We start from the raw sequence: 18663 nt of genomic DNA on the forward strand, positions 1-18663 counted from the left end.
TCTTATCTGTAGCTGATCTTCAGTTCATCAAAAACAACTATATATCTATACGGATATAGTAAAAGCAAATACACACATACACAAAAGACAAAATGTTAAAAATGATTCAGTCTAAGTTGTAGGTATAGAAGTTGTATCATTCCACTATTCTTCCAACTTTTCTGTGCTTGTAAATTCTCAAAATAAAAAGTTAGAGAGGGAGGAGAGAGCCAAAAAGTCAGTACTAAGAAAGCAAAGATGGGTATAATAATCAGTAGCTCAAAAAGAAAGATTAGCACTATACAGAAGGTGTGCATCACTTTCTGGGATTAAAGAAGCTGTGGATGAGTACAGACCAGTGGGTAGCTATGGGTGGGGGTAGCTGAGGGAATAACCAGTGAACTCAATCTTCTCCATGATGCATGAGGCAAAGAGAGTACTCTAGGAATACTGAACAGCTGCTGTGGCAAACGGCAAAAACACATATAAGATTTCATATTTTACATAGGTTAAAAAGATTTCACAGGGTACAGCTTAGATGCTGCTAAGGAGAGTCTAGAAATTACTCATTTTTGCTCCTCTAAGCCCTTCAAGCTTATCTCCTTTCACAGAACTTACCAGATGTTTACTAATTGTTTGTTTACACTAATAGACCCTGAGTTTCTTGAAGGAATGGGCTTGACTTTCATTTTCGAGTTCCTAGCACGTAGCCCAGTGCCTAACATGCAGTAACCATTCAATAAATATTTACCAAATAAAAAATGACTGTTGGGTGCCTGGGTGGCTCAGTGGGTTAAGCCGCTGCCTTCGGCTCAGGTCATGATCTCAGGGTCCTGGGATCGAGCCCCGCATTGGGCTCTCTGCTCAGCAGGGAGCCTGCTTCCCTCTCTCTCTCTGCCTGCCTCTCTGTCTACTTGTGATCTCTCTCTGTCAAATAAATAAAATCTTTTAAAAAAATAAATAAAAAATAATTAAAACAAAATGACTGTTTCACATTTAACTCTAAACAGTAAGTTTTTATTGATCTTCTCCCCAACCCATATATGTTGCTTAGTTAATTGATTCTCTACCATGCTCCCATAGCAACAAAAATGTTTTAGTACCAATTAAAAACCTCTATCATTGCATTTACTGCATTGTACTGAAATTGTCTACGTCTGTCTTACCCAGTAGACTAAAATTTTTTGGGATTACTGATCTCGTAGCTTTGTATCACAAACACAGCACTGTAGTTGGCCCTAATACATAGCAGGCATTTTCTGAGCTGAGCAGAACACTTATGACTTTAAATTTTGGTTTGCAAAAGCTTTATTTCTGAATGTACATGTGATCTTAACAAATACTTTTAACAAGCAAAATTAACAGTATCGATAAAGGACAATCAACAATAAGATAAAGTGCCTAAGTATTTGAACGAGTGTAGTCTGGATAAAACAGCGGGAAAAACAATGGCTTTACATTTTAAAAAGCACAAAAAAAACTATTTTCTATTTGCTTCTGTTTACGTTTTCAAAATTCAAGACTGCTTTCCATACTACAGCAGGCAAAAATTTCCAAACAGACTTACCTTTAAAAGCTTAGCAGCTGGCTCCAGGTTGACTTTCTATGAAAATAATTCTGGAGACCAACTGTTTTTATTCTCAGGCACAGCAGGTGGGCAATTTTCTGAAAATGGAAAGCAACGCTGGACTTCTGAACAAGAATCAAGTCCCCAAACTGACTCTTTGGAAAGCCAGCCTGAACTTGTTCTTCGTTTGACACATTTCAGTTTCTTTCTCAGTAATTCTTCTTGATCAGTAGAATCACAAGCAGAAGAGCATTTCCTTAGACCCACGGCTTGGAATTCAAGCATCTCTCTAGGAAATACTTTTTTTGTGGTAGGAGGGACCCATTCATTATCAGTTTCAGGACGCTCAGCAATATTGAAAACCTCTGGTTGTGTAATACCAGATTTAATAGGGCTTCTGAATTTCTGGCTGGGCGTCTTTACATTGTTTCGACACCTACGGGTGGCTTGGTGTGCATCATTTTCAGAGGAAATCCTTCTTTTTTTATAGTTAACATCAAGATCCGAATAAAAGACAAGTAAATTTTTCAAAGCTCCTTTTATCCCATGAGCTCTTGTTTGGTGGAATCCTGCGACTGGAGTTGACTGTGAACATGGAACAAAGTCTTGACTATCTCCAAAATCATATTCCGAATCTGCCTGAAAATGAGGTGGAGAAGAACATGTTCTTGGACACACAGAGGCAGATATGCTTTGCAAAGTTAACTTTTGTGAAAATTGGCTGGAATTCTCATGAAGTGATTTCAGTGATAAATCTGATTCTGTATGATGACTTTCTGCCAAAGATTTTCCCCACTGTAACAAAATGTCCTGTGACTTTTTAGTAATTTCTGTTGTAATGTCCGTTTCTTTAGCACTATCATCAAAGAGATCAGCAGAAGCATTGTAGCTACTACCTTCGTGACCAGTAGAATAGTTCTGTGTTACGTTATTGTTGGTATGTCCACAAGGCATTTCTTTCAGTGTATTTGTACTTTTGGGACTACTGCAAAGTGCTTCTAAAGGATATGTAAGCTTTCTGCAGATTGTAAAACTGTCGCCTTGGTTCTTTGGCCACCTATAATGTTCATTTTCTAAATTGCAAAAGTCAGAAATATTACATCTCCTTGAACACAAAGTTACCAACTTTTCACTCATTTCTGAAAATGATTTTTCTCCACATCTTTTGAAATATTTGCTACTGAGATAAGAATGGTCACTCTCTGAAGTACTGCAGTGAAGTGAAATTTCAGCCCTGTGCAGTGGAATTCTGGTAGACTTAAGAGTACTTGTTTCTAAACCTTCTGAAGACGGAAACAGAGTTGACTGACAAGAATTTGGTGGAAAATATTCAGAAATATCACTTCCATTACTACTTATAGAGACAGTCTCTGCTGTGTTATTTGATGTGTTATTTGACTGTGACTCCTGAACACTAGGACTTGGATTTGCTTCACGGTTGGAAAGGAAGTTATCTTTGCTACAGTTTGCTTCGATGGTTGCTTGTGATGATCTTAAAGCTATAGGTGGTATATGGACGATTCCAGTAGTTGTCTGGGAAGTCACAGATAACCTGCTGTGGTCTGCATGTAATCTACCGATGTCATTATCTAGAAGACATTTCCTACTACTGGCATCTGTCTGGGTTATAGCAATTTCACTTTCAATAACTGCCAGAAACTCATTCAGGCTTTCAGAGAATGGCAGATCATCCCAAATCTCAGCGTCAGAGTCCTGGGAACCACCAGTTACCTCTTCAAGTCTGAGTGATGAAGGTGGACAACATGTAGATCTCTCCTGAAGGCTACTGGGGTTATCTAAATCATAGTACTGGTGACATGTGGGCTCACGTGGGGAATACCTATTTTTAATTTCCACTGTACTGTGGAAGGATTTTTTATTACCCGACTCAAGGGGCTCTTGCATTTTCAAAGGGAAAATATTAGGGTGAGTAACTCTGATTTCATGACTGCTATGGACTGTGGTGGGCTGATAAGCTTGTAAGCCAAGCTCTTCATCCAACTTCTGTGCTGTACTCTTTTTATCCATGTATGAAACAAGGCTCCAAGAACCCTGAAAGGCATCATGGCAGCTATTATTGGAAGTAGTGGTCTCTGTAAAATAGATGTACTTTCTGTTCTGGTGAAGAGTACCAATGGCCTTGCTTTGTTCTGAAGCTGAAAAATCATCATTTGTTAGGTGTGAAAGAGTAGAAGTGAGTTCAAGTGATGTCTGCCAGAATCTTGAAAAATTACCTCTGCTATGGGACTTAAAAAAACAAGAACTGCTGTCAGGGTCACAGATGTTGCTGAGATCACTATTCGTGTGTTCTGAAGCAAGTAAGTGGCTACTTGATGCCTGGGTGCCACCATCAAGTTTCCTGCAATCAGAAATCTGCAAAAGCTGATGGAAGTAGTCAATGACAGTGAAGCTGGCAACACCGGGGTCTGGAAGAACAATCTGGCAAGCTACTAACGCTTTAACTTCTCTTCTGTGATTAGAGCATTGCTTTAAGAAGTTATTAGAATCTGAACCTTGTCCATCTCGGTTTCCAAAATTCTGTGAAAGTAATAAATGAATTTAAATGAGAACAAAAATCTCTTCTTTTGACTCAAAAGTGAAACAGAGACTTAACAGATTAAAATAGACACAGTTATAACTTCTACCCCATAATTTCAATTCCTATAGTGTTTTAGGCAGAGTAGCATAAAGTAATAGAAATAAACCTTGGAGTAAAGAGACTGGTTCTAACATTTACTACTGTTGGGGCTTTAGACAAATTATTTAACTTCTCTGAACGTTAGTTCTCTCATGTATAAAATAAGGATAAATATGCAGGACTATTATATTATCAGTAACACAAGGAAAACTGTAGTGCCAAGCAAACAGTAGTTGCTCAATAGTACCTACTATTATATTTCTCATTAGACTCCAGAAACTTTAAAAGTTTAGGGAAAAGTTCTCACTCATTAAAAAGAAGAAAAGAACAAAAGCCATCTACGATTTTAACAACAACAACAACAAAAAGCTCAATGGCTCCTGATTTCACTGTTACTTTGATTTTTTCTCAATGTTTAGCTGCGGAATGCTCTATTCCCTCTTTTGAAACCTGGATTCAAGTGTGGGCAAAATTTCTATTTGTTCCCTTTAGCATAGATGAGACAGAAAATGATTATTCCTACAGAGTCAGTATATTCTTATAACTTCTACAATCGCTTTTGTAATTATTTAAGACCATTCTTCCCACCTATTCTTAGAGTAATAAATACTTAGAAACTTTCTTTTCCATGTTAGTTCTCTCCTCCTTTTACAAATGATAGAATCAAACCAATAAAGAGTTAAGTTTTACTACAGAATTTAAACAAATTTTGGAGAGTGAAATAAACACCAAATATCAAAATAAAATATCTAACTATTCTGACTTTAAAATTAATTTACATTTTTAAAGCTCTGAACGCATCTGAACTGGCCTCTTCTGACTTGAAAGAGGAACCTGTCACACATGGTGTTTTAAAAGATCGTGGTTAGCCTATTTTTACAGTTTAAAGTGCTTCTACACACTCTTACATGTATGACTCCTAAAGACTATTCAGAAAATTCAAATTATTTTATTACAATGAAAATGTTAACAGAATACTAAAAAGAAAGCTAGTCTCAATTACCGTCACTCCAAAAATAAAGCTTTGTCCAACAAAGCAAATTTCAACTGCTTTAGTTAATAGGTTCCGAATTGCATCATTGTCCAGTGTTTCTGAAATTTCATTAGGATCCTGAATGTACCTTGATTGGAAAGAAAATTAAAAATGTGAAGACAAAAGCTTTGAACTTTTAACTTGCCATAAAAAAAATACAATTAGTTTGAAAATGCAGCATAAACCTTGTGAGTGACATATAGGGGGGAAAAAAAAGACTTTAAAAGGTAGGCATTTTGCTCCCTCTAGTTTCCCATAGCTTAGAAAGTAAAAAATGATCAAGCGTGTATAAAGTGGATCCCTTCCTAGGAATCAAGCCCAGCATTTATTTGAAAAGCGGCAGTAGGTATAGTAGTGGGATCTCTAGCCCTCAAAGCAGAGGGAAGTCTTTCTTCTTTTGATAATCCAGTTTGTTCTCAACTACAAGGAAATGGACAGAGATTATCTTCTGGCAAGTAAAAGAGTATTCTAGAAAGTAGGAGATGGAAGGGAAGAAAACGCTTTAATCGCTTGAATCATTCTTACATCTCAGGACACCTCAATAGGTCAAACTATGCAGATGACGTTGCAGTGCAAGTGAAAGAAATGACAAATTTTCAACCTCTGGTATGCAAATATTCCCTCAACGTTTTCTTCCATTTTAAGGGACTTTAGCTACTTGAATGCTAACCTCAGTCTTGATAATCTTTTAGTTTGAAACAATTTTACTTTCTTATCTTATATTCCTCTAATATGGATTAGAGTATTGTAAACTAATATTTTTACGACAGCTAAATTTCCCTGAAAAAAAAGGAGCCTAGCTTAACATTGTCATAATATGTAATGAGGAAATAAATATCTTTCTATTTCTTTGATCATCTTTTAAAGGAACTGATAATCTGAGGTCAAGTGATTATCTTTCGACTAAATGCATATTACCTTAAAAACATGTATCTTCAAATTCTACTGATACACTAAAAGAGTAGCTAAGGAAAAAAAAATACTTTAAATAGTCTTACCTGTGCAAACCAGTGGCTGTAAGACCAAAAAATGCATCTAAGCAGCTTCCAAATACAGTAATGCCAAATAATTTGTTAGATTCTGCGACTTTTAAGGAAAGTTTGTATCTATAATTGGCATTTTCAGCTTTACCAGTAGAGCCACATTTTGGACAATGAGACCTGGAAGAGTGGAGGAAAAAAAAAGTAGAGATGTTCACTATTTTTTTTTTAAACTATGGAAAGCAAATCTGGAAAAGTAAAGATTAAAAATAGTATTTTGTGTACAAATGTACTTATATAACTCATATTCTTAAACGATTTCAGATCAGGATCTTTTCAATTTCTCTATTCATGAGAACTACTTTTCCTGACTTAAATTAAGTAGCACCAAATTGATAGAAAACTGAAGGAGTGCCTAGCTGGCTCAGTTGGTAGAGCATGCAACACTAGATCTCAGGGTAGTGAGTTTGAGCCCCACAATGGGCGTGGAGCTTACTTAAAAAAAGGAAAAATAAAACCTATGTGCATGAGAGAAGGAGAGACAGAAAAGAAGGAGAGGGAGGGAGAAAAAGAGAGAGGGTTAGGAAAGGAAAGGGGCGGTAGAAAGATATTAGGGAGCTAAATTACCATTAACAAATTGAGGCATATTATGGAATTGAGGGGGGTGGACAAAGTAAACAATGAAATGAGGACCATACCATTGGTCCTCATACCATTGGTATGGTATGGTATGATCTTAAACAGAAGACCGATGTTTAATGTCTATCTTTTAAGAGAATAATATCTGTTAAGAGAATGATGAATAATCTTGAAACATTTAATAAATATTGAAGTATATTTAATAAATATTATGGTAATGGTTAATCCTAGGATTTTATTCTTCCTTCATGACCCTAATGATCTGGCTTAAAAATGAAAGGCAAAATGCAAATAGAAAATAATGTTAGAGATAGTTGTATAATTGTTGTATAAAAGTTGTATAATTACTGCCAGAAAGCCACCAGGGGGAGCCTAAAATCCATAGCTCACAAGGTGACTATTTTGAACAAAGGTTAATCCTTTGTTGAAGTTACTGATTCACCATCACTAGATCTGTGCTAATTATTTTTTTTGCTTTTGCTACACTGAAAATGGCTGCATGCCAATCCATTCATCTATCCTTACTCTTACGTATTAATAATACATTCAGGTCTAATGTAAGCCTCTCGGCAAATCTTAGAAAAATATGCATCAGCATTTTTGCAGTTTACAAATGTTTTTAAGCAGCCCAAGAAATTTCTATGCATATTAAGATTTAAAAACCTCTAATCTATTAGCCATACTGACACTTACTTATTTTAATCCAGCTTTATTCCTCTTGGATTGTACATATTTATTATGTTAAATATTATAATGATAATATAAATATATTAAAGTGTATATAATTTAGGGTGTATATGCATTAATACTAAAAGCCTAGTTTCTGTTAGACTATCATTGGTCTTCTGCTTGCAAGACAGTCCATCATTAGCCTTACAGGTCTTACAGTTATCAAAGACATCATTGAAGGAAAAACTACACGCTAGGAACTGAAATCCTTAGATTTGGGTCATAAAATTCACCTCAATTGCTCCATTTGTAAATACCTTGTTTACTTTGTTAAAATAAAGATTCTGATTCATTAAGTTTGGGACAAGGCCCAAGATTCTGCTTTTCTTTTCTTTTCTTTTTTTTTTAAAGATTTTATTTATTTATTTGACAGAAATCACAAGTAGATGGAAAGGCAGGCAGAGAGAGAGAGAGGGAAGCAGGCTCCCCACTAAGCAGAGAGCCCGATGCGGGACTCGATCCCAGGACCCTGAGATCATGACCTGAGCCGAAGGCAGCAGCTTAACGCACTGAGCCACCCAGGCGCCCCAAGATTCTGCTTTTCAAATAAGCCTCCAGATGAGCTGATACAGCTGTTCTCAGACCACCTTTTGAGAAGGAAGGGTAGAAATAACACATTCAAAACAGTCCCCTGATTTAACTTCTAGAGGCACATTTTCCGAAAACATCATTTGTTAACGGAACAGCAGTCTTCAAATTTTTCGGTCTCAGGGAGGGGCAGGGAGCCTGGGACTCCAGGATCATGACCTGAGCCGAAGGCACTCACTTAACCAACTGAGCCACCCAGGTACCCAGGCCCTTTTATATTCTTAAAAACTGAGAATGTCAGAGAGCTTCTATGTGTCTAATATCTACCCATATTTTTAACTGAATATAAGATATTAATGAAAATAAGAAATTAAAATTGAGAAATCTAAAAAAATATTTATTAACGACTCAAATAATAGATTCATTGAGTTGCTAACCAAAAAAAAAAAAAACTTAATGAAAAATAACTGTGCTCCAAAATAAAAATATTAGCATCAAGAGAAGGGCATTGTTTTATAGTTTGTAAATTTCTTTAATGTCTGACTTAATAACTACTGCTGGATCCTTATATTTCCTTCTTTGCTCAATCTGTTGTATACCTAAATAGTTCAGTCAGAACTTCCTTACCCAGGGCTTCTTAACCTCTGGGAAAGAGGGGGCAGTGATTTCATTCTGGATACAAATTCCACTATCAATCTGAAGGTAATATAGTGTTTAGGTAATGTAGAGAGCAGCCAAATTGTTTAGGGTTGAATATGTTTCTGCCACTAACTAGCTAGCTGTGTGATTTGGGGCATGTTACTTAACTTTTCTAAGCTTTAATTTTCTCCTTTGAAGGCTGGCATTAATAGCATCACTCACAAGGCTGCTGTATTAAAAGATAAGCTTATAAAGCTCCCAGCATAGTGATTAGCAAATGGTCAACATTCATTAATGTTATCTATTGTTATTATCAGACCAAAGAGGCAATAATGGCAATATTGTTCAACATATATTTTTGTTGCAGGTTATCTTGATAAGAAATAACTTGGTAAAAAGCAAACAAAACAATTTAAAAAAATATTTCACATGTATTGACTACTGATTATGTATCACACAATGTTCTAAGCATTTTGTGATATTTACTCATTGGGTCTTATAAAAACCCTATGACACAAATATTACTCTCCCCATTTTGAAAGCCCAGATAATTCAAGTGACAGGGTTGGGAGTCTGGCTCCAGAGAATTATGCTTTTTAATCATCATGATATATTGCAATAAGTATACTTTTAAAAATAATCTTTTTAAGGTTTTATTCATTCACTTAACAGAGAGGGAGAGTACAAAGCAGGCAGAGCAGCAGGCAGAGTGGGAGGGAAAAGCAAGCTCTCTGCTGAGCCAGGAGCCAGATGTGGGACTCAATCCCAGGGCCCTAGGATCCCAACCTGAGCCAAAAGCAGCTGCTTAACATAACAAACTGAGCCACCCAGGCGTCCCTGCAGTAAGTATACTTATAAACACTACCATAATGTCATTTATTCATTCACTTAACAAGTATTTTCTTATTTATTTATTTATTTGACAGAGAGAGAGAGATCACAAGTAGGCAGAGAGGCTGGGGGGGGTAGGGGTAGGGGTAGCAGGCTCCCTGCTGAGCAGAGAGTAGATGTGGGGCTCGATCCCAGGACCCTGAGACCATGACCCAAGCTGAAGGCAGAGGTTTAACCCACTGAGCCACCCAGGAGCCCCTTCTGGGTATTTTCTATAACTAGACCTTTGGGCTGGATGTTGAGGATTTAATGATGACTAACACAAATAGGGTGTTTCTGAGTTTACAAATGAATGCTTGAGAGAATGGCTCAATAAAAGAACAGCAATAACTACTAAAAGGATCTCTTCTCTTAGTCTAGATAGGGGCTGGAATTGCTAATCCTTCCCCATTAAATGCTAACTTGACTATTTAAGAATATTGCTGGCACAGTATTTTTACTTACTTACTACCAAATACTTACTATATATTCTCTCCTCTAGGCAGAAAGTAAAGTATTCTTTAAAAAAAAAAAAAAAAAATTATGCAAGTGGGGGGGAGGGGCAGAGGGAGAGAGAGAGAGAATGTCAAGCAGACTCCATGCATGACCTGAGCTGAAACCAAGAGATGGACACTTAACCTACTGAGCCACTGAGGTACCCCAAGTATTCTTTTTATTTATTTATTTATTTGAGAGAGAGAGAGAGAAGGGAGAAAGAGAGCACACATGTGAGCACAAGCTGGGGGAGAGGCAGAGGGACAAGCAAAATCCCTGTTGAGAATGGAGCTCATTGCAGGGCTCCATCCCAGGACTATGAGATCATGACCTGAGTCGAAGGCAGATGCTTACCTCACTGAGCCACCGAGCCCCAGAAAGAAAGTATTCTTAAGGAACTCCAACTCTAATCCTGACTTATACTTTAAAAATCAAAGAACCTTAGACTTTCAGGTATAACTGGCCTGCATCTCAGGACCACAAATAACTGACTGAGCCACCCAGGTGTCCTCAGGACCACAAATAAAGTATTGTGTGTCAAGCTGTTGAAAGGTACAGAGATTTCTCTAATAGTCCCTTTTCTGAAGGAATTTATTTATTAAACAACAAAAAAAATCTAGGTATGAAGTGAAAATAAAAAATAATAAACAAACAAACAAACAAACAAACCCTACACCATGCCAGAGATACCCCAGAAGTGGATTAAGTTTTTGCATCAGTATTGGATTTACTCTCAGGAAGGTATTTGTCTTCTCTAAAGCAGGTACTTAGCAAAGACTTGGAGGTAACCTGAACACCCCCACCACCGGCCTGCCCTAGATGATTACCAGATAATTCTATTCTGGATTTAAAGAACCAACCCAAGAAAATCTGTCCTGGTATATGGTGATTTTTTTAAAAAATAATTTATAACTTTAATATAATCTAGTTCTACAACTTACTAAACAAAAGTACAGTTCTGTCTGGAGGTGTTTTCACCTTCAGCACATTGGGTAGGTTCTTCTCTGGAATGAATTTTCTGATGTCTAAGGAGTGCTGAACTCCATCTGTAGTTTTTCCCACAGTCTTTACATATAAAAGGTTTCTCTCCACTGTGCATTCTCAGATGCTGATCTAGACATGAACTCTGACTGAGTCTTCCCAGTGTCATTATACTCAGAGGGCTTCTCTTCTCAATGAATCCTCTGATGCTGAATAAGATGAGCACTCCACCTAAAGGACTTTCTATACTCATGACATTTGTAGGGTTTTTCTCAACTATATGAATACTCTGATACTCAACAAGGTTTGAGCTCTGATTAAAGGTTTTCCCACAGTGCTACACTTAAAGGGTTTTTTCCTAGAATGAATTCTCTGGTGGATTCTAAGGCATGAATTATAAATGAAAACTTCACCACATTCACTACATTTATGGTCTTCCTTCCCTGCAGGAGTTTTCTTATGGGTGACAATCACCTGCCTGCTATGTTTCCACTGGGCAGGGGACTGCCTCAGTCTCTCCAATTTGGGATTTCTCTGTTGCTGCTCTAAAGTGCCCTCAACTTCAGAAGTAGCTTCAAATGTAGAGGTGCTGGAGGTGAGTTTTTCTGAGAACACCTGTGATTCCACTTCAGTAATGAGTGGCTGTAACAGTGATCCTTTGTCCCTGGACTCTGGGTTATCTTCCCTCTCTGGGAAAGGCTGGGTCTTCTGAGGTACATACTTGAGCTGGGATTCCCTGCTTGGTGCCTCTTCTGCCCATGGTTCTTTCTGTACAGGTCCATGAGCCAGGCCTGGAACCTGGAGGTGATCAGATACCACTAGGTCTGTGTGGAACCACAACTTACAAGGAGACTTAGAGACTCCTTCCAGAGTCAGCACAAGGTGAAGGAAGAATAGCCAGAGTCTTGTTCAGGGCCTGAGGGTAGAAAAGATAGAGACAGAAACATCTACTAAGCACTCTACCTCACCTCATAGAGATTTGAATGTGGCAACTCTCCCTACTGCTGTCCCTCTGTCCAGCCTAAAGGCCAATGCCCTGGCTCCCACAACAGATCACGTGTCCCCATCTCGCCTGTAGTCCTGGTTCAACAAGTCCCTTCCCCAAACACTCCAGCACAGTTAGTCTCCTTTCCATTCTTGGGATGATGTATGGTATGGTGAACTTAATCCTTATTTGCTGTTCAGCTGTAGGAAATCCACAGTGTACACACGTATTTCCTCTCTCATGCTTACAGACTTTACTTTTACCTTTTGGAGACCAGGATTATCCGAGAGAAGCACTTCTGACATGAAGGATATATAAAACTGGAATTCTGGAGAGCAAGAACTGAGGCCAGAAGAAATTTTCTTCCTCTATTCATATGTTCTCACTGCAGTCTGCAAAACAAAATAGCCATGGGATGAATGGAAAATCTTTCATTGTATGTACATAATTCACTTCTTAGGAAAACAACTTAGTCTCCACTGTAAAGCATTCAAATAGGTGTCTTTTGTGGTATGTGTCAAGATATTGAAAAACTCATTTTATTTTTCTGCCCAATTAAAAGTGTTAGTAGCAAGAAAATATGATTTAAAATAGAGTAGCTCAAACAAATTTTCTGTTTTTAAATAAATGCTGCATCCCTGTAATTCAGGAATGATATAATTTAATCCTTTTCACAACTTTAGAAAAGCTTTAAGAACTTGTTTCTTCTGTTAACTGGAAGGAACTTAAATAAACTTATATGATTCTTTTAAAGAATCTAAATTGGGTAATGGTGCTTTTAGGCTGAAAAAAAAAATCCCTTTACTAGATTTCAGTGTATATATTTTTATACAACTTAAAGAAAAAAAAAAGACAATTCTGATTCTGCAAAAAGACAAATAAAAATGTTACAAAGTCAAAAGAGAGATTTAAGATCCTTTTATAAAACACTCAGAAGTAGAATAATAATGTTCTCTTTTTAAAAAATCAATGTTGGTTTTCCAAACTTTTAAAAATGGATTAGCTTATTTATAGCATGATATAAATTTTTGAAATTAAAGCTTCTGTACATGTTTGAGATAGAAATTTATCATAAATTTTTCATTTGTAAACATATGTAAAAGGTTTCAATTTCTGAAAATGAGTAGAACTGTTTCTGTGACTGCCATTAGCAAAATCAGACAAAATGGAAATTAGTTTAAAAATCATAATAGACTCTTTTAGTTATCATTTTTCCTAAGGATGACCATAAATATAGAAATGTGGTGACTATGGAAGGGAAATCTAAAATGATACCATTCCGGGCGCCTGGGTGGCTCAGTGGGTTAAGCCGCTGCCTTCGGCTCAGGTCATGATCTCAGGGTCCTGGGATCGAGTCCCACATCGGGCTCTCTGCTCTGCAGGGAGCCTGCTTCCTCCTCTCTCTCTCTCTGCCTGCCTCTCTGCCTACTTGTAATCTCTCTCTGTCAAATAAATAAATAAAATCTTTAAAAAAAAAAAAATGATACCATTCCATCAAGCAAAACATTTCTGTGAAAATAAAATCTTGCCACCTAAGGCACTAAGATGAAAACTTGTAAAGATGAAACATAAAGGGATTTCTATAAACCACTGACCTATGTTATTAAAGGGAACATAGAAAAAATAAAAAATCTAATCCTAACTCTTTGTTCTTTGTTGTCATCTTTGTTTTGGGACCCTCAGGATACATGACTAGTAAGGTTCTACCACAAGAAGACATGTAATCCCAGATTTGGTTGTCATCTAGGTCACATGTCAATCTCTAAGGACAAAGTAGAGTAGGGGAATGGAATACAAGGGGAAGACAGGAAGGTCACAAAATACTGCATTAGTGCTCCTAACCTCAAGTTCCTTTCCAACACAACAAATGATGGAATGTAGGTCAGCAAAGGCATCTTTCCTCTACATCTCCTCTAAAATCCAGTTTGTGGAAGGGTGTAACATGGTGGTACAGCTACTTATGAGCTTTGGGAGATAAAGTAGGGCAAAGCTCCCTACCTGAAAAATGTTAACCTTCTTAAAATTGTGCTATTTAGAATGAACCCTCAGTTCCTTACAATAGCCTGTGAGGTTCTTAGTCATCTAACCTTGCCTCCTTACCTCACCCTGTAACGTTCTCCTGCTTAATCTCTGCACTTCAATCCTTGCTAGCCTTCTTTCTGCTCCTCAGACACACCAATTTCCCACCTCAGGTTTTTGTACTTTTCTCTTTGCTAGAGTATTCTTCAAGTAGTTGGCTCATTCTCATCCTTCAATCTGTAACTCCAATATAACCCCTCAGAGAGCTCCACTTTATCTCAAGTAGACACACCTTTCTTCTTAATTTTTTATGACATCACCCATTTTATTCCTTCATAGTACTAATCCTGCTTGTGATATATCCAACAATGAAATTGCATATATTACCTTATTTTTGTTTGTTCTACCCCTACTAGTCTCAAAGTTCCTCGAAGAAAGGGATGTGGTCTATCTTGTTTTCTACTATATACCCCAGGGCTTAGCTCAAAGTACATTTTTAAAAAAAGATTATTTATTTATTTATTTTAGAGAGAGAGAGAGAAATAGAGCGAGTATGATAGAGGAGGATGTCAGAGGGAGAAGCAGACTCCCCATGGAGCTGGGAGCCCAATGTGGGACTTGATTCTGGGACTCCGGGATCATGACTAGAGCCGAAGGCAGCTGCTTAAGCAACTGAGCAACCCAGGCACCCACAAAGTATGTTCTTAATCCATATACACTGAATAAAAAACTATAAGCAGAATTTTGCAATTTAAGAAAAAATTTTATAGGAGCAGGTATATGAAACATAATAGATTTCTTTCCCTTTTTATTTAAAGCCCCCTTTAAAAAGTCTTTCTCTATTAACAAAGAGGTCTGACATTAGTTTTCTTTGTCTAGTCATTTCCATTTGGTTTATTCTCGCAACACCTCTTTCCTTGGCTCTCTCTTGTTATTTAAGTGTTAGTAATTTATGCTAAAGAGAGCACAAAAAAATAATCTGAGTTGTAACCCTTGTTCTCTTCCCTAACCCTGAACACTCCCCTAGTACAATATGTTTTACATTTCTCTGTCTTTGCTTCTTTCCCTTCCTCCTCTGTCTAAAATGTTCTTTTACTTTCCTGGCTAATGCTTATTCTTCTTTAAGAAGTCTTCTTAAGGGCCTTTTTCTCCAGGAAGCTTTCCCAGGTAAAGGACCCCATTTTAAAATTTGCCACTTATCACATCCTAATAAACTTATCTGTTTAATGTTTTCTTCTGGGACAGAGTAAGATCTTAGAATTACCATCTCATTATATCCCCAGGGCCAAGCTTAAAAACTGTTGATCTGAACTTCAGCTGTTAACTTCCTTCCTGATTTTCAGCCTACTTCTTCCTAAGCTGATTTTACCATACACCATTAAATATAAAACCCAATTTTACCAAATCACAAAATAATCTTATATTTGTATATATACACATTAGCAGGCACAGAGTAGTTTGATATACAGTACCGTATTTAAAACTTATTTTAAACATTTGCATTATATCCTTATTTCTACTTTCCCCCTTAGTTGTGGTCATATAATGGGCAGGAACGATCTTCTTTAGGGCTCTAAAATAAAGTTTTATTTTGTACTAGAACTATATGGGGAACTTATATCAAATCATATTCTTGACACAACTGTTATCAAACTAAAACTTTAGGAAATGGATTAAACCTTAAAGATAACTAGGATACTGTGCTAAATGTTATAGAAGAAACAATGCAAAATAAGATGCTTACTGTCTAATTGGGCAGACAGCTCAACAACAAATGAAAACACAGGCAGAAATATTTGGGATTAATTTCTAAATTAATTGTGCAAGCACTAACTGCTGTGTTTTTAAGTTGGGTAAACTGTCTTTATTTAAGGGTCTATTGCCCTCTAGCGGGTCAAATAAGTATGTCTAAAAAAACTACAGTATTTACAACTTAAAGGCAAATTTGAGAACTAAAATGAAAAAGGTCAGTCAACTATTTTTACTATTTGTGTTTCACCTGGTAAGCCCCAGAAAATGGCAAAAAGACTTCTCATTAATTGTCCAGTAGACAAAAATCCAGTAAAATCCTTTCAGGCAGCCACTGTTCCTTTTTGCTGTTTTTACAGTGTTTCCTTTATGACACTTGTCATCTAATTAATCTCTCTCTCTACTGCTTGACTTATAGAATCATGTTTGATAGAGAACTGAATGAAACATCAGGAACAAGTAAATACCAAAGTTATGAAAATCTTACAATGGACTTGGGAACAATTTCATATATAGTATCTCTTGCAATTTATTTTTATTCTTGATTTTCTTGGGAAGGATGGTGAAGAAGCATTTAATTTCTTTTAGCTCTATCACAGCCAGAAAATCATATTCCAGTTCAATTTATCAGTTATTCATTGTGCAGCTGCTAACTACCAGTACTGGGGGATAAGTGATGGGTAAAATGGACAATAATCACACAAAAATTTTAACTAATAACATGGCAAATTCTATAAAAGAAACATACATAATGCTATGAGAAAATATAAGGGGACTAATCTAGTCGTAGCTTCGAGGACAGAGAATAATTAGGAAAATACAATCATTTTCTGGAAACAATTTTTCACAGTTGTCAGATTAAAGGTGATTTTAATTTTTATATGTTTAAAGTATTTTGAAAATGTATTATGTTTATGCTTTAAAAAATGAATAAATATAATAAAAATACTAGGTAGTGAACTTAGAAATAACATACAAAGAAAGCCTTGGGTCCTCTCTCCATCTCTTACACTTAAAAGTAGAAACAAGGAGGTTGAGATGGGTGGGGGGGGGAGAAAAATATATGTTAGGATAGGTTGATGGCAATTAATTAGGACCTCAGTTAGCTTTTGTTTTGAAGTCCCAAATTTCCCAGGAATGTCCAAGAATGAAGAAGACTGAGATTTATTAAAATACGCGGGGTCCAGTATTTAACATAGAATACATGCTTTCTTTCTAGTCAAGCTATATGGGGATCTAAACCATACCCATAGATGCTTTATTAATTCACCATGAAAAATTACAGTCACAGGGAAGGGACACATCTTAAACACACATTTTCTTTTGGGTATAACTATATGTTAAACCAAATTAGAAAAAGGAAGTTGCTTGAAAATGGGGGATTAGGTGAATCAAATATTTTAAGGGAATTAGGCTAATATAGTTGATGTGTTCTTTTCTCACTAGAGATGGTTTTGTCAGTGGGCCCAGATACAAAACTCATTAATCACCATCCATTTGCATACCAGCCAAGTGGTTCTCAAACTTCAGTATCCAAAATCACCAGGAGGGCCTGGTAAAAGGACTTCTGGCCCCAACTTGAGTTTGATTCAGTGAATCTGGGATGAGGGCCAGAGAATTTGCACGTCTCACAAGATAATACTTATGTTGCCCACACTTGAAAATCACTGGCCTAGCCATTGAGGCTGTCTGATGGTGAACAACACTTGCGATTAATGTGGTTACAGTTAAGTCATAAAGCTTGAGAGTATTATAGTCTCTTTCAGATTATTTTGTAAATCTTTGCTCTATTATCTGGAGACTTTTTATTTAAACTCCTTCACTACCAAATTCCTAGAAGACACCTTAATATGAAAAACCACGGCACTTGGGTGGTTCAGTTGATTAAATGTCTGCCTTCCGCTCAGGTCATGATCCCAGAGTTCTGGGATCTAGTCCTGTGCTAGGCTCCCCAGGGAGTTTGCGGCTCCCTCTGTCCCTCCCCCAACTCATTCTCTCAGTCTCACTTGCTCTTGCGCTCTCTCTCAAATAAATAAAATCTTAAAAACAAAAACAAAACCATGCCCCTATATGCACATACAGTGACATAATTTTTTCTCCTTTGGGCTAGACTAGAATAATTCTTATTAAATGTTAGATCATGAAGAAAAATTTAATTGTTTAACATTGTTGAGGACATGAATTCCTGTCCTCTTCAAGGTGATTTTAGCTGCAATAAGAATCAAAATGACAGGAGACAGATTAACAAGAAAATCAAATTTAACAGCATGTGTATAGAGGGAATTCACACAATCCTGAAAATTCCAAAGACGGTCAGGCAAATGAGGTACATATGTTACCCTGAACTAAGTAAGTACAAGTGGGTAGGGGTCCAGGACTTCCTCAAGAAGGCACGCAATCCTCAGAAAAAAATTTAAAAGGGTCAATGTTTGGCAAACAAATGTTTGCTGGGCCACTCAGAAACAATGGGAAAAAGAGAGAACTTTGCTCAAACAGGCCTTGCTAGGTTTCTCCTTTCTACCATACCTTACTATGTATCATAATGTGGAGATAGCTCTCATCTTGGATGAGGTCCTCTATCTACATTCTTTTTAGGCAGTTATGGGGGGAACTAAAGGGCTCTTCTTGAATCTTCTGGGTTTTGATTGCTTTTTAACTCAAAATAATCTTCATGACAGAGTGCCCCATCTTGGGGCAGCCTCTATACTTCCAAAACTGCTCTTGCTGTGCAAGAAAATCTGTCACATTGTTGCTTTCAGATCTCCTGTTTCATATTACACAGGGCCAAGAGGCCTCAGCTATTTTAAGTTATTCACTTAAAACTATCTAATG

The 18663-nt window shown here is 36.9% G+C and overlaps 1 protein-coding gene across 5 annotated transcripts in view; it reads right to left on the minus strand.

Annotated features, from left to right (window-relative positions):
- The window catches only part of DDIAS (DNA damage induced apoptosis suppressor), a 47404-nt gene that overhangs the window by 25312 nt on the left and 3429 nt on the right, over positions 1-18663 (minus strand). For 2 of the 5 annotated variants that reach the window (XR_006385653.1, XM_044258432.1), the window contains exons 2-5: positions 12327-12455; positions 6216-6377; positions 5188-5305; positions 1547-4084 (exon numbers count right to left, since the gene is read on the minus strand). Coding sequence is in view for 4 of the 5 variants with exons in the window: in XM_044258432.1 (XP_044114367.1) it covers positions 1583-4084; positions 5188-5305; positions 6216-6377; positions 12327-12439 (2895 nt within the window). In the remaining variant the exon portion in view is untranslated. Of the gene's footprint in view, positions 1-980; positions 4085-5187; positions 5306-6215; positions 6378-11799; positions 11977-12326; positions 12456-18663 lie in introns of those variants that run through there. The other 3 variants (XM_044258430.1, XM_044258431.1, XM_044258433.1) reach the window with 2 other exon arrangements.

This window comes from Neovison vison, chromosome 7 (genome assembly GCF_020171115.1).
Source record: "Neovison vison isolate M4711 chromosome 7, ASM_NN_V1, whole genome shotgun sequence".
Classification (NCBI taxonomy): Eukaryota; Metazoa; Chordata; class Mammalia; order Carnivora; family Mustelidae; genus Neogale; species Neogale vison.